Here is a 17,502-nt window from a genome sequence, read left to right as displayed (position 1 = left end):
CATACCACCATCTTAGAACCACATAACATTGTGAAGCTTTGACAATGATATTGGTCACCATGTCATCATTTTTTGTGTCAGTGCTTTTCTGAGCTGACACTTTAGCTACATTAAGTCACCAGTACACATTTATTCCCAAGATAATCAGAGTTTCTAACTTCTTCAGGCACAAAGGCTAATTAATTAATATTCCATTGTTATGTATTTGAAAAGATCAAGGTCTTTTCACAACCATGTAAAGAATATTCTGCAGGTATTTTAAGTCTTTAAAATATTGCATACATCAAAAATCTTCTCTTTGAGAATTATACTTAGAGCTAGTCACTGTTATTTCCTGAGTGGCAAGGATTAGTTTTCTGTCAAATTCGGTCTCTTATTCTTTAGTTCCAGGGTCAGCAAGGTGAATGTTGTCATAATAAAAATAAGAGCTGGAATTCTTTAAAATTTTCAAAGTGCTTTATGTATATTAACTCATCTGATCCTCACAAGGTAGGTGCTATTATTGTCTCCATACTATGAATGATGAAAATGAAACTGATTTGTCATAGTACACACCTGAGGCAGGATTCAAACTCAGATCTTGCTGACTGCATGACCCATACTTTATGTGCAGCCTAGATGATTTTTTATCCTCAAGAGATTCTTGTCACCCTCAAAGAGTAAGTTGTATCATATATTTCTTAGATGGTACATATTTAGAATTGAGTTGATATAGAAAAAAGGGATTTTTAATTAATGAATTCTTATTTTGATGAAGTTAGATGCATAATTTGTAATGAATTTATAATAGTTCTATTGCATTAGAGCAAATGAGGAGCAGCTAGGTGGCATGGTGGACAGAGTGCTCAGCTTGATATCAGGAAGTCTTGTCTTCATGAATTCAAATCCAGATTCAGACACTTACTAGTTGTGTGATGCTGGGCAAGTCACTTAACCTTTTTTGCCTCAGTTGCTCATCTTGTAAAATGAGCTGGAGCAGGAAATGGTAAACCATTCCAGTATCTTTGCCAAGAAACCCACCAAAATGACAAGACTGAAATGACTCAACAACAAATTAGAGCAAATGAAGAGGCAGCATGAAATAGTAGATCCAGACTCAATGTCAGGCCCAGAAAGACCTTGGTTCAAGTTCTGACACATCTTGAATGAGTAATTATATTCAAGTTACTTTGTCACTCCCTGCCCTAGGAAACTCTTAAGGTATATGTTGTAGAGTAGCTGCTAATCTGAGTAGGACATATGATCTTAATTTCAGTAAGCAAATGAAAGGTATAAGGAGGACAGATGATCAATTATGTATGACATTTTTATTTAAAGGAAAAATGTAAAAAAACCTCTCATTTAATATTTTTGTGTGGAAAATTGTATAACTATCTTTAAAGTCTGTTTATCTATCTATGTATCTATATATCTATCTCTTTCCAAATATGTGTTGCTATAGAGATGAAGGCTACATTTTAGAATTTTAAATTATTTATTTTCTTTTGAAGAAATTCATAGCATATGTTTAGTTCAAAAGAATTGTCTTTTTTAAAAAAAATTAATTTTATTATGAAATTAAACATTAAAAGGAGAGCATTTCGATGTACATAGCAAAAAAACAAAAAGAGGACTATATATAAGACTGAATCTTCATTTCGTATTGCTTTTTCTGAAGTGATATAATGATTTCACACATTGTTTTCAAAACCATTCTGTTTTGCTTCCTTTTGAATTTCTTTTCATTTATAAAATATTTCAATGATTTTTAAAATTTACATCATTCTTTCTAATTTCCCTCTCTTCCTTATATTCTCTCAATTAAAAATTGAGAAGAGAAAAAATAATTCCATGTAAAAAAACCCAGTTATGCCACATCCAGAAATGTATGTCTTTTCATACTTTTAGCCTATCTCCAATCTCTGTCAGGAGATGGATAACATGCTTCATTATAGGTCCTCTGAAGATATGATTGGTCATTGCATTGATCAAAGTTCTTAGGTTTTTCAGTCCTTTTTCTTCAGTGGTGTCCTTGTATTGTTCTTCTGGTTCTGCCCACTTTACTCTGCATCGGTTTCTAGTACCCAGATTTTTAAAAAACATCTGTTATTCCTTACTGTGCAATTATATTTCATTGCATTTACATATCACCATTTGTTCAGATATTTCTCTCTCATGGGCACCTCCTTGGATGTTACTTCTTTGTTTTTCTTTTTTTCCTCTTTTTAATCTCTCTTTTGGGGACAAAGGGTTTGTTTCGCTTTCAGGCTACATTTCCTTTCCCTGTTGTTATCTTTCCTCTTAGCTCTGCCCTTCCACCCCCCACCCCCAACTCTACCCACTCCTGCTTGTTTCCTGTTGAGCTCTATGTATTTCTACAACAACCTGTCTGTGTTCAATTCTTCTTTGTCCATTTCAGATAAAAGTGAAGTTCTTGGAATGCCTGTTCTCCCTTTGGTCCTTCTCCCCATGTTTATAGATTTTTCTCATATCTGAATTATGAGAAATAATCAGTTTCATTCCCTTATTCCTCCTTTCTACACTGGCATATTTTTCATTTTACCTTCTCTTCTCTTTCCCCTTTTAAAACAGTCAAAATAGAACCAATCTACCCCTACAGATCCTTTGACAACAATTAAGGTTCTGAAGGCTTCTTCTCCCTCTATTAGGATCATCCCTCAACTCCTTTCAATTGTTCAAATAAATTTATCTAAGTTTCTCTGGACTCTTGTGTTTGTATTTAACATTATCTACTCAGCTCTAGTGTCTTAATCAGAAATTCTTCAAAGTGTTCTATTAAAAATCCAAGTTTTCCCCCTATAGGATTATACTCAGTTTTCAAAGCAAAATTAATCTTGTTTGTAAGCCTGTATCTTTGGCCTTTTTGAAATAATGTATTCTAAGTTTTCCTCTCATTTATGAAACTGTAAGCTCTTGTGTGATTCTGTTTGTGGTTTCATGGTACTTGAATTGCTTTTTTTCTGGGTGCTTGCAGTATTTTTTCTTTGAAGTGGTAATTATGGGTTTTGGCTTATGATCTTCCTGGGACATTTCTATTTGCGGTTTCTTTTAGGATGTGTTTGGGACATTCTTTCTATCCTTTCTTTGCCATCTGACTCTAATAAGTTTGAAATTTTCATTTAGGATTTCCTGAAGTGTAGTGTCTAGAATTTTTTCAAAATCATTTCAGGCTTTCTAGAGATTCTTAAATTATCTTTCCTTGATTTGTTTTCCATGTTAGCTGTTTTTATTAGATATCTTACATGTTCTTCTATTTTTCTATCTTGATTTAGTTCCAGTATTTCTTGTTGTCTCATAGAGTCATTCATTTCTGTTATGTCTATTCTGGTTTTTAGGTAGTCTGTTATTTGAGTGATGTTTACCACATTTTCTTTTAAGGTATTTATACACCTTCCAATTTTCCCCACCAGAGCTTTTATTTGTTTACTTTTAAATCTCAATTTGTTCTAGGTTTTAGTGTAGTGTTTGTGAAAAATCCATGTGTTTCTTTCAGTCGTTAATTGTAGCCATTGTGGAGTTACTCCTTTTGGAATTCTCTGAATTTATAATTTTTAAAAAGTACTGCTTAGTGTTTTCTTTGATTTACTCATCTCTCCAGTTTGGTTTCTAAATTAAAGTTTTTTTTTTGCCAGGGCCCGGTGTTATCCTTTCCTGTGATTTTTCTTTTTGGGAGGCAGGATCAAACCTGGTTGTTCTCACATTGGATCCCTTGAATTTTCATGCTGATCTTTTACCTCATGGATTACCTGAGATGACTGAGCACTGGGCTCTGCTTGGTTATTTCTGCTTCCCATAAAATTGTAAAATTTCCAGCTTGGACCTTTCTGACAACCTCTTTGAGTCTTTCTCATGGAAATCTTTGCTCTTGCTACCTACAGATACAGAGCTCTGCAGGTTATTAATTTCTCTGGTCCATCTGGTTATTCTGAGATGCTGGTGGCTTGTTTGCTTAGGAGGGTCCTGGCTTTACAGATGGTCTTCATTCTTATAGATTCTAGACTTCTGGCTGACTTTTTTCTTGCACTTTTCTGAGGTGGAAGAAGTTAGTGTCTGCATTCCTCCCTGGATTTCTTGATTACTATCTGACTTATTTCAAGTTTTTGCCGGAGTAGGTACTTTGGAGTTGAGCAGTTTGCCTGTTTTGAGGTAGCCATCTTGGCTAGAAATGGAACTCTATATTTCAATGGAAATTGTTTTGTATATTTATCTGGCACATTGAAAGGCATCATGGAATGGTTTATAAGGAGTTGACCCTAAAACCAGGGCTTGGATCCTACTTTTGATACAATTTTAGGCTCTTGGCAATTCTTGGACTTTATAAATTGTAGAGAATGTGCTAACTTGCCTTGGCAAAGGGAATTTCTTTATCTTGTTCCTTACACCAGTGTAATAACACAGGTATGGTCTCCTTTCCCTTTACTTACCCCCTATCTCTTATCCCATGTCCCCTATGCTCTGTTTCTCATTCCCTATCCCTTATGGACTTATGCCCCCTCAGCCTTCCTTGTGTTAAATTCTGGTGCTAAATACAATACTTCAGTATTTTATCTAGAAGCTATTATTTTCCCTTTGTCTATATCTTGTTAAAGGTTCCTGTATTTATGCCCATATGATTTCTGTCTTTTTCCTTGACTTTATAATGATTAGTAGATGGTAAAATACTGTTTACTTTGAAGTAACTTTTGTTAGAGCTCTTCTGACCTATTAAGCATACATAAATATTTTATTTTGACTAAGAATCATAAGTCTAGAGTTGGAAGGAAACTTAAAATAGGTCATTTTATAGACGTGAAAACTGAGGCCCAAAGAATTTAATGGCTTATCCAAAGTTATAAAAGTAGTTAGTGATAGAACTCAGGACTTGGGACTTCAAGTTCGGCATTCTTTCCTCTGTTGTCGGCCTTGAATCTTGTTAGATAGAGAGATAAATAAATTATTTATTAATTATTCACTCTGAGCCAGGACCTATGCTGAGCTCTGGGGATACAAATATAAGCTGACAAATTTCTTGCCCTCAAGGAACTTACATTCTACTAGGGGAAGACAACACAGAAAGGGGAGCTGGAAAGTGGGAGAGCGCATGGTGTAGAGAGAGGGGAAGGGGTTGTAGGACTGAGTCTTGAAAAAATAGGGCAAGGGCTCACCTACTTCTGTTGAGGGACCCAGGGATGAAGTCAATATCATTGGTGGGGAAAGTTGGAGGACGCTTGTTTTAGAACAGGCTGAGAATTGGTGGAAATTCTTGGACCCTGGAAAAATGAAAAAAAATTGCTTATTCACAAGGAATTTGAATTTTTGACCTGCTGAATCTGTATACATGCCTCTTAGACATAGCCACCTTTTCATTGTTCAGTTGTTTCAGTCATATCCAATTTTTGTGATCCCATTTGGGCTTTCTTGGCAAAGGTATTAGAGTGGTTTTACAGCTAGTAAGGGTCTAAGGCTAGATTTGAACTCAAAAAGTTGAGTCTTCCTGACTTCAGGCCCGGCACTCTAATCACTGCACCATCTAGCTGCCCCTTAGTCAACTTTAGAATCATCATATAATGCCTAACTTTTATCCTGGCCATATGAATTTAATGTACAAAAATACATGAGAACGGTTTTTGGGAAAATGTCTTTTATGCTGATAAAAACTGTATTGAGAAATATACATATTTGGAGAAATATATAATAACTAAAGAAAATGTATGTTGTTTTTTCCTCTCAGTCCTCACAGGAGGACCGTTGCCTCAAGGGCATGAATTTGAACTGTATGAAGTCCGATTTCACTGGGGGAGAGAAAACCAGCGTGGTTCTGAACATACCGTTAACTTCAAAGCCTTCCCCATGGAGGTAAGAGTGACATCGCATTCAGCAAAGCACTTGTTACTACAAAATATTAAGTAATTTACTGAAAAGAGTTAACTTTAAAAGAGTTTCCCAATCAGTCTTATATTTTCTTCATTTTTGTTAGAATAAAAAATACCCTCATGAAGAGTGAGATTGGGAAAGAAAATGGCTCGTCACGTTTACAGTAATGGGTTTTGAGTGTGCTCAGTATTGCATGAATAATTGGTCATAAAGTTAACCTGCCGCACTCTTAACTTTTGTCTTAACGTTATTAGTGTTCCAAAATTTCCGCTTCTTCAGCAAATCCTGTGAGTCACTTTGTTCTAACAAACTCTGAGTACATGATGAGCTGAAAACAAATAGCTACTAGAAGTCTCTCTGTAGTCATTAAAAGTCTAATTTAAATCTGTTTAAAATTGGTGTTCTTGATTTTCATCACCTCAGGCCATTAAAATGAGAGGATGTTCTGTATTTGGTGGCTTGTCTCATGAACGGAGACCAGTCTTCACAGAGATATCAGGAGCTTTTACATCTTCCTTCTGGAGCTACGGTGGACAGGAGTTTGAGATAGCTCATAGAAATAATAAGTGTGTGTGTGTGTGTGTGTGTGTGTGTGCGCGCGCGTGTGTGTGTGTATTACAAAGGATGAGTGGATTTAGAAGTGGAGGATTTGAGGTGCTTCCAATATTGAATCTTCTCCAAAGCTTGTCTGATTAAATATTAAGTTACTCATGATTGGCCTGTTGTAGAATTTATTACCAAAAAGTACCCAAGTGCATAATTTTATTAAAATGATGTATATTTTATCATTTAAAGTAGAGGTAGACAGGCAATTCAAAATATCATTTTAATTTCTGTGTGTTTTTTTTTTCAGAAGTCCTTTGGAGGCTTAAGACTTTTCTTCCACTTAATATAAAACAATCCTATAAGTATGTCTAGGAGTCATAGGGATACAGTCATTAGGTCCATGCTTGTTGGGCCTAAGTATAGGAGATGCTCAAATATGTCACAATATGACCTTCCTTCAAAAGATTGTTGTGGTGACTGAGAATATATATTGGGAACTCTCACAGATACATATCAGATGCCAAAGAGAAATTTGAAATATGTCCCTAATTTCCATACTCTCAAATTCAGTGTTTTTATTTATTCGGGTTTAAAAATTTTAGATAACATTTTATTTTTAGTAACAAGGACAAAATTAAAGCGAGACATAAACTTTAATTGAGTGTTATATAATCTAAGCTCTGCCAGTATGATATAGTAGATAGGGTTGGACCTGGAGTCAGGAAGGATTCAGATCCTGCTTCTGATACTTAGCAACTATATGATTCTGGTGTTATCATTTAATATCTCTAAGCCTCAGTTTGGGGAGACTGGACCAGATGACTTCCGAGTCCCTTCTAGGTCTAAATCTAAAATCTTGTGATTATTAGAAAGATAATGCCATGTGACGTAAGATGAGGTCATCTGCATTCACTGGCTTGTGGGAAAGTATGTTAGTGTCCTTCTTTAATAGCCTCATATATTAGTGATGTCTTCATTGTTCCATGTTCTGTGCTTAAAGGATCTTGAAACAACTAGAAATGTATTTTCTTTTACCACCTTTTGGAGACAGGTCCTGATCATCTCCCATGCATGGATCTTATGAGCTGAGAACTTAGGGAGAGAGGTGTAACCATTCTGCCAACAACTCTTGCGCATATTTTTTGGGAGGGATGTTGGATAGATAGGAGAAGGGTTTGAGAGAGTTAGATGGAGATGGAGGGGAACCTTACAAAATAAAGAGGGGAAAAATGTAAGGACTACAGGATGAACAAATGAGAGCAAATGGAACAGCAGAAACTCTATAGTGTGTACATATCAGAATTGTCAAACATACAGCCCATAGGCTGCTTGCAACCCACAACACTCCTGAGTGTGGCCTGAACCAGATTAAAATGTAACTTGGAAATATTTAACAAAATAAGTAAAAATATAATGTAATAAAATATAATAATATAATAAAACAGAGATAGTATTAATATGTGGTTTTCTAAGTCAATATGTGTGCCACAGGGATCCTTATGCATGGTTTAGTGGCCCCTGTTTATATTTGAGTTTGATACCACTGGGATATATTTGCTTTCTGGAGACTTTTATCAGTTGTGGAGAGATTTTCCCATGTGCTTTCTCACTGAATGGAATAGAACAAGCTTTTATTAAGGGCCAACTGTGTTAGTCATTGTGCTTTATAAATATATCTCATTTGATCTTCATAACAAGCCTCTCAGGCAGGTACTGTTATTCCCCTATTATAGTTGTGGAAACTGAAGCAGATAGAAATAAATTTACTTAAATTAAAATAAAATAAATAAATTTACAGATCATAATGCCAGTAAGTGCCTGAGGCCAGGTTTGAACTCAGTCTTTCCGACTAAGTACTTTATACACTATACCATTAGCTGCCTCCAACATTGAATACTGTTAACCTCTGTGTTCAAAGATATAGAGTAAAATTGGGAGAACTAGGTATGTATCACCTTCTGGATGGAACCAATCTCTTTGACTTTGCCTGTGACACAGAAAACAACTTTGTACAACCTTGAAAAGGCTTAATTAGATTATCAAATTCAACAACGTGTGCTTACCCCAGAATAGAATTTTTATTTCAGATATTCAGATGTATTTAGTCCTTTGCTGTTATTTTACATTTCTAGTCCAATGAACATAGTTGATGTGGTTTGTTTTCAGTGAAAATTAAAGTCTAGTACTGAGATTGTCTTTCTGTGGAAATGTTTATGCTTTGGATAATGGAATTGCCGATCCTCTTTTTCCAAAGCAGGAGATGCGCAGTGTCTTCCCTTTCCCTTTATTCCTCCCTGGCAGTGCCTTAGAGGAAATACTTTTCTTTGTTACTCACTAGGCATCGATCATTCTATATTAAGGACCTAAGTGCTGAGGGTATGTGCAACTGGGAAAAGAAATCACCAAATCAGGAATATTTTCTGGAGTTGGTTTCCAATTGGGATTTTAAGAAAGAGAAGGGCATGGCATCATGAAAAAAGACTTAGCACATGGAAGGAATAGTATTTGCAATGATATAGAAATGGTTATAGGTGCAGGAAAGACCAAAGAGATCTTTGTTCACTGATCCTCTGCCTCTGATTGACCTCATTAACTTCCTCTGCAAGTTTGTCTGAGTTTGGCTTGAAATTTCTGGGATGATTGTAGGTTTTTTCTAGGTCTGATTTGCTGTCCAGGGATAGTCATAGAGCCTCAATTTGTCATAAACATAGCAATGAAATAGTTATAGGTGATGAGGTTCAGCTGCGAGATGGCATGTTGAAGTTGTAAATTTATCACCAGATACTGTACAACTTATGAAACTATACTTTATTAGATTAAACTCTTAGGGATAGCCTCTTTGTTCAGTACAGATCTTTTAAAATTATTGGTGTTCATTAACACAGTTTCTTGTTATATAGTGGATCTGACTTCCTGTTCTGTTGTAAAGGTAACTTTTTCATGAGAGAGGCTTAGCCATATTATAGAAATGACTCTTATCTATGTTTACACTGTATTCAGGGAGTTATTACTATTTTATGTTCTAATAGGGCTTGCTGATATAGTATGCCAGCTGTTTGTGAAAAGTCAGGTGTACTGTGTAAACAGAAGAGCTAGATCTTATCAGAATTAGTTAGTTAGAAATCATCAAGGTCACTTGCTCATTTTATAGATGAGGAAACTGAGGCTGTTTGTGAAATGAAGTTTTCCCCAATAGTGAAGCATCCTGTTATAGCAAAGGACAGGGACCATATCATGTGTTGTGATCTAATTCCAGTCACGAAGTAACTTTAGGACGTTGTGCTTGCCCAAATAATGTACTAGCTGCTAAATTCTAAATGTTTTCTTCCTCCTTTTACTGGAATAGTGGTATCTATTATTAAAATGATATTGCTACAGAACCTGAAAAGAATGATCTATTTTCCGTGACCTCCAACTCAAATATTCTTCTGACAAAACAGAATTATTTTTATTCACTTGGTTCACTACTGTGAAAAGATTCCTGGTGGAATTTGTCAGAAGGGTAGGAATTGCTATTTCAAGGATGTTTGACCTGCTTAAAGATCTCTCTTGTGGTTCCACTTCTATGGAACTCTTCCAAACCCGGAGCCTCATAGAATTCTAAGCAACTGTGAGAAAATGAATTTTGTGGAACAGAAAAATTAGATTTAGGTCACGGGTACATAAAATCATAGGATTTTAGAGAGAAAAATAAGTACAAAGTATTATGCTAGGCAGTGGGCACATGAAGATAAAAACACTAAAGAGTTACCCTGAAGGAGATTACATTCTGCTTGAGGGGATTGGATATGTGTGAAGGTGACACATAAAGTGATTTGGGGATGTGGAGAGCTCTAATAGGAAAGGTTTCATTTGAAGAAGTAGAACCTGGGCTTAGCCTTGCATACAAACAAGAAATTTTAAAGTGCTTACTATGTGCTAAGCACTGTAGATTCAAAGAAAAAAGTGAAATGCTTTCTACCTTTAAGGAATTTACCAGTGGGGGAGAAAATCTGTGTGTAAATGAGGAGATGTAAGATAATACACAAAATGAACGCAAGATAGCTTTGGAAGGGAGGGTGTTAGTCTCTGGAAAGAGTAGTAGAAGTTTCTTAGAGATGGTGGTTCTTGAGCTGAGTCTTAAAAGGAATTTGGGTCACAAGAGGTGGAGATGAAGAGGGATATATTCAGAAATAAGGGACAGAGTGCAAATGTACAGTTCTGGGAGACTGAGTGTTGAGTATCTTGTGTGTGTAATAGGGAGTAGACACTATGGCTGGATCTCTGAATGCATGGGGACATAATGTATGAGAAGACTGGAATAGTAGGAAGGGGTCAGGTTGTGAAGAGTCTTAATTGACAGATAGAGGAATATATATTTACTCTTAGAGGTAATAAGATCCCATTTGGAGTTTATTGAGTAGTGTAGTGATGTGGTCATAACTTATGCTTTAGGAAAATCACTAGAATTAGGGAGATAAAAATATATGGCTATTGCAGCAGTTCAGATGAGAAGGAATATGGGCCTGAGGTGTGGTGGCAGCTAGATGAGTAGAGAAGGAGATGTCTGAGAGATATTGTGGAGATAAAAATAACATACTTGGCAACTGACTTTATATTTTAAGTCAGGAAATGAGTTGAAGATGAAATCAAGATTGTGAACCTAGGGACTGGAAGGATGAAGATATCTTTGATGGTAATAGAGAAATTTGGAAGAGGGAGTGGATTTAGGTGTGTATTTTGTACATGTTTTTGTACATATTGAGTATAAGATTCCTATGAGATATCCAGTTTAAAATATCCAACTGGTAGTTAGTGATGTGGAATTGGAGCTCAGGAGAGAGATTAGGGCTAAATACAGAGCTCAGCCATCTACCTGAAGACAAAAATTGAACCTATGAACACTGATGAGGTTGCTAAGTGACAGAGTATAGAGAGAAGAGGACAGGATGTAGGACAGAGTTTTGGGATTTCACCCAGATGAAGTCAGCATGACATAGATGATGCAAAGGAGACAGAGAAGGAGTGGTCAGAGGGAGGAGGAGATCCAGGCAAGAACAGTGTTACAACAACTGAGACAAGAGAGACTATTCAGGAGGATAGGGTGATCAGTTGTGTCAAATTGTTCAGAGAGGTGAAAAAAGATAAGGGTAACTGAGGGAAGGACATTAGATCTGTCAAATGAGACATTAATTTAGCTAATTTATGAGGTAACTTAGGAGACAGCTTTTTCAGCTTAGTAATGAGGTCAGAAACCAGACTAGAGGAGGTTAAGAAGTGAGAAGAGAGGAAATGTAGATGGTTTTTTCAAAGACCTGAACTTGAAAAGCAGACAATAGTTAGCAGGAATGGTGGGGGAGAGTGAGGATTCTTTGTTAGCATCTTTGTGAGCAGTGGGAAAGGAGCCAGTATATATGGAAAGACTGAGAGGGGTTGGTGATAATACTCGGCTGGATAAAGATGGGAGGAGATGGGATCAAGGATGTTTGTAGAAGGACTTCCCTTTGCAAGGAGTAGGGCTATCTCTTTTTCAGAAACTGACGTAAAAGAAGAAATGGGGCTTGGAGAGATAACACCAAGGTGAGATGAGGAGAAGGGGAGAAAAGGAATCTTCTGTGAATACCATAGATTTTTGTTTGTTCATTTTTTTTTTGGTGAAGCATGAGGCAAGAACCTTAGTTGAGAGGAGGGAGCACTGAGGGAAGACTAAGTAGGGAGGAGAAAATTTGGAACAGCTGTTGTGGAGGGTGGGGGTAGAGAATCAATTACAGAGGAGTAAAAGAATTGCCTTGTTTCAGTGATAGCATAGTTGAAATTAAATAACACAAATTTGTAGTAGACCCTGTGACTTTATCCAGTTCTGTTCAATAACCTGAGATTAGAGATTTAGGAGGTCAGAGACAAGATTATTCCAGAATTGGGATAAAACATGAACAATAGGAGATGAGAACAAGGGATTAGATAATAGGAATTAGTGAGGGTTAAAGTGGTTCATTAAGGGGTGAGCCTTGGGAAAGGAGGAGAGTGTAGACAAAACAAGGGAAATGGCCTGGAAAAGTTTGAGGGTGGTAGAGGAGAGAAGGTAGGTCATGAGTATGAGTAAAGGAGTAAAGTATAGGGAGAGAAGGAATTATATAAGATCATGATTAGATAATTTCAGAATTCTTGGTTTTGGGAAATGGAAGTTTAAAGGTATAACCATTTCTCTATAATTGAATTGGAATGGAGGAGGAGGTCATGGGAATTTAGTAGATTTAGGAGCTGGGAGATAATGGTATTTGAGGGAAAAATCTATGAAGTCCCCTAGTATGAGAGCAGGAGTTGTCCTGGAGGAGGTAACTGGAACCAAAGTCATTGAGAAAGTAGGAAGAATGCCCAGGGTGGGGGGTTGGTATATCATAGCCACTAGGATCTGGATTAGATAATACATTTTTCATAGAATCAATAATAGTAAGAGAGAACATTTGTATAGCACTTTAAGTTTACAAAGTGCTTTACAGATATTATTTTAGTAATCACCATATGTGATATGGGTTTTTTATCTTCATTTTACAAATGAGGAACACAGGGCCATCAAGTTACTATCTAAGCAGCAATGGGGATCAAATAGGATTTTGATTCCACTTCTAGGACTAATGATACATGGAAGAAAGCTTCTTTTGATGAAGTATGTGAACACATGCACACACACGTATTTTTATAAGCACTTTGTTTTTTGAGAATCATTTAACATGAAATTATACAAATAAACTTTATAAACACAAATCCACATGTCATCACCCTGACAGTAAAGAACAAAGTGAAGACAAGAGAACTAAATTAGCCATTCTGTATGGAACAGGGTTCTGTCTCATGTATTTGAAGTTCTTTTTTTTTATTTAAAGTTTTTAACATTCATTTCCACAAAATTTTGAGTTCCAAATTTTCTCCCCATCTCTCTCCTCCCTCTCCCCAAAATGCCGAGCATTCTGATTACTCCTTCCACCAATCTGCCCTCCCTTCTAACATCCCTTCCTTCCCTTATCCCCATCTTTTCTCTTGTCCTGTAGGGCAAGATAAATTTCTATACCCCATAACCTGTATTTCTTATTTCCCAGTTGTATGCAAAAACGATTCTCAACATTTGTTCCTAAAACTTTGAGTTCCAACTTCTTTTCCTTCCTCCCTCCTCATCCATCCCCATTGAAAAGGTAAGCAATTCAATATAGCCTACATATGTGTCGTTTTACGAAAGACTTCCATAATAGTCATGTTGTGTAAGACTAACTATATTTCCCTCCATCCTTTCCTGCCCCCCATTTCTTCTATTCTCTCTTTTGACCTTGTCCCTCTCCAAGAGTGTTTATTTCTAATTGCTCCCTCCTCCCATTTGCCCTCCCTTCCATCATCCCCCCACCCTGCTTGTCCCCTTTTCCCCTACTTTCCTGTACTGTAAGATAGATTTTCATACCAAATTGAGTGTGCATGTTGTTCCTTCCTTGAGCCAAATGTGATGAGAGTAAGCTACACTTTCTCCCTCTCACCTCCCCCCCTTTCTCCTCCATTGAAAAAGCTTTTTCTTGCCTCTTTTATGAGAAATAATTTGCCTCATTCCATTTCTCCCTTTTCCTCCCAATATATTTCTCTCTCACCCCTTAATTTTATTTGTAGATATGATCCCTTCCTATTTAACTCACCTTGTTCTCTGTCTCTCTGTCTCTGTCTCTGTGTGTGTGTGTGTGTGTGTGTGTATGTAATCCCTCCAACTACCCAGATACTGAGAAAAGTTTCAAGAGTTACAAATATTATCTTTCCATGTAGGAATGTAAACAGTTCAACTTTAGTAAGTCCCTTGTGATTTCTCTTTCTTGTTTATCTTTTCATGTGAAGTTTTTTTACAAAATAGTCATTACAGATTGGTAAAAGATGATTGTAGCATCAGTAGTAAAAGATACTGTAGTGTCTGCACCTGCTTTCTTCTAGTCTTTCTTTAGTATGACTGCCTGACAATTGTCTTACTGATTATCACTCCTTTGGGATGCTTTTCCATACCTCGCCCTGACCACTAATATCATATGGTCTATCAGCTGTAGCCCCTCCCCTCCTTTATACTGTTGCTGCACGCCTACTTCTTTGGACTGTGCAATTTTGATTTCACACTTCCCATAACCAATTTGATGACATCTGTATTCTAATAATCTCATTACTGGTTCTTCATCTGTGTATGTAATAAAATGGAATCTTTTTTCATTTGCTTTTGTGTGCATATAAAATTCAAATTCTCAGTCTTGTCAAAGGTTCTAAACTATTCTTAGATTTGCTATTCAGAGGTTATATATCCCAAAACATTCTTTTGGGGGATCCTTTCATTTTGGGGTCTATCCATTTGGTATCCTGTATGTGTTTTTTAACTTCCTGGACCTTGTCAACACTGTTAGCATCCTTGAAAAGCACAAATCCAAATTCCTTTGATTTTCCAGTGACTAGATCCATTTTTGTGATGTTGTCTGAAGCCTTGCCAGAACAAGACAGGTATTTGATCAGTTCTTTTTTGCTTGTACCCCAGCTTAACTCTCTTACTTAACTCTCTAACCAAGGTCCTGCTCATTCTTGTTCATTTTGACTTTGGATTCTTCAGTTTTATGCCATATTATTATACTTATTCATGTACTTTCTGGTGGCAGGGTTGTCAGCTGGGGTCAGGTGGTAAGGAGACAGTCACAGTGGTGGCAGCTTATATGAGATTTAAAATGACAGGAAGAGCCATTATTACATATTTAACAGATTGTAAGAAATACCCAGCAGGAACAATTTCAGAAATTTTAGGAGCTACATGAAAGGTATTTGAGTAAATTATCACTTTGGTAAGAGTTATTTATCTCTGAAAGTGGTAACATTTCTAGTAAGAATCTGATTATCCTATTTTAAGTAGTTGTGAAGTGTTCAATATATAAAGGTAATGCTACTGAGCTACTATCAGCAGGCTATCTGCTGCAAGTGGTTTTTCTATTACTTATAATAGATTGGCATTGAATCATCCATGCACTCTCACCTGAGTCTCTAAACTTAAAGACATGCATTTGGGAGATGCCTGGCAGGGACTATGAATGAAGTTTTTCATAGAACAGAACAAAGATAATTAACCCATGCAGGGAAGGACTCAGTGATCTTTCCTTGTAATGCCAGTTTGCCTTGGCTCAGCTACTCACTAGTTGTCTGACCACAGGTAATTTCACCTAATTGTTTTAATCTTTGTTTCCTCTTTATTAAATGGGAATCATACTGTGATTCAGTGAGTCAATGTGAGGAAAGCAGTTTCAAAATCTTAACATTTTCCTAAAATCTTACTTATTTTATTCTGAACTTAAAAAATAAAACAAGTATTTCCATAACATAGAACAGAAAAAAAAGATGATAGGACATGAAACTGCAAATCTATTATGTACAACTTGCTAATATATATACACATATATAACATATATACATAAGTATGTATGTATGTATATATACATACACACATGTATAAAGTTATCATATAACTTTTTTTCCCTTTTTTCTTTTCTCCCCCACCCACCCTAGAGATGGCTACCATTAGACACAAATATATATATGTTATATACATATATGTATATATTAATATATATTTATATATGTAAAATAATTTTTAAAGTAAGTATATAAACACCACCACCACCACTACTGTCACTACTACTACTTTCTCCCTTACATTGTCTTCTGTTTTTTCATTCTTTTGGTTTTGTTTCATGACTTCTTGATTTCTCATAAAGTCATTAGCTCCCATTTGCTCCATTCTGATTTTTAAGAAATTGTTTTCTTCAGTGAGCTTTTGAATCTCCTTTTCCATTTGGTCAATTCTGCTTTTTAAAGCATTCTTCTCCTCATTTACTTTTTGCACCTCTTTTACAATTTGGCCTAGTCTGTTTCTTAAGATATTATTTTCTTCAGTATTTTTTTTATGTCTCATTACCAAGCTGTTAGCTTATTTTTCATGGTTTTATTGCATCACTCCATTTCTCTTCCCATTTCCCCCCTCTGCTTCTCTTATTTGATTTTCAAAATCTTTTTCAAGCCCTTCCTTGACTGACACCAAGTCATATTTTTCTTGGAGGCTTTGGATGTGGAAGCCTTGACTTTGTTTTCTTCTGAGTTTGTGTTTTCATCTTCCTTGTCACCAAGACAAGTTTCTGCAGTCAGAGTTGTTTTTCATTGTTTGCTCATTTCCCCAGCCTATTACCTGACTTTTTAACTCTTTGTTAATATAGGGCTCTGCCTCCAGGGTGGAGTGTGCACTGTCCTGAGCTTCAGGGATTTTGTACACCTGTTTTCAGAGATACTTCTAGGGCTTTGTAAGTTTTCAATTTTTCCAAGGTGGTATGATCTAAGGGGAGGTATTTATTCCTCTGCTGTGCTCTTGTCTATGAGTGATCACAAGTACTCTTTTCTGCCCTGGAACTGTGAGGAGGGAGCTCCCTCCACTGATGCTGCAAGATCTGCTATGCTAGTGCTCCTCCTTGCCCTTGGACTGACACCCCTGTGCCCTGGATCCGAGTATGGGCAAAGCAATGGAGTCTTACTTCAGTGCTAGCAAAAAGACCCCTATAATCTTCTTCTCACCAATTATTCAACCCTCTTACCATTTGTGGGCTGATTGTATCACTCCCAGTGCTTGCTTCTGGTTTGCTGGGGTTGGGGCTATGTTGGCATGGCCTGTTCTGGACTGTTCTCCTCTCTCACCCAGGTCCAAAAGACCTTTCCTGCTGACCTTCTAAGTTGTCTGTGGGCTGAGAGGTCTGGAAACTACCCCTGCTGCCAGTGATTCAGTTGCCCCAAGGTCTGCTCTGAGCTTTCTGGGGCCTAGTCTGTGTTGGCCTGGCCTGTGCTCATTTGAGCTCCTCTCTCACCCTGCTGCAACAGACTTTTCCTGTTGACCTTTCAGGCTCTCTGGGGCTGGAAATTTGTTTCGCTCCATCTTTTTGTGCATTCTGCTGCTCTAGAATTTGTTTGGAGTCATTTTTTAAAGGTATTTGGAGGGGTTTGGGAGAGCTCAGGTGAGTCCCTGCCTTTACTCCACCATTTTGGCTACACTCTTATTAAACCTTACTCTCCAATATATCCTCTTTGATC

General features: G+C 36.8%; 1 protein-coding gene across 2 annotated transcripts in view; it reads left to right on the top strand.

The window, feature by feature from the left end:
- Nucleotides 1-17,502, top strand: part of CA8 (carbonic anhydrase 8) — a 244,345-nt gene that overhangs the window by 18,887 nt on the left and 207,956 nt on the right. For both annotated transcript variants that reach the window (XM_072604656.1, XM_072604655.1), the window contains exon 3: nucleotides 5,711-5,835. In XM_072604656.1, the coding sequence (XP_072460757.1) occupies nucleotides 5,711-5,835 (125 nt within the window). The remainder of the gene's footprint in view (nucleotides 1-5,710; nucleotides 5,836-17,502) is intronic.

The sequence above is a fragment of the Notamacropus eugenii genome, chromosome 4 (assembly GCF_028372415.1).
Source record: "Notamacropus eugenii isolate mMacEug1 chromosome 4, mMacEug1.pri_v2, whole genome shotgun sequence".
Lineage (NCBI taxonomy): Eukaryota > Metazoa > Chordata > Mammalia > Diprotodontia > Macropodidae > Notamacropus > Notamacropus eugenii.
The sequence above is the reverse complement of the archived record's forward strand: the minus strand, read 5'-3'. Positions and strand labels throughout refer to the sequence as shown.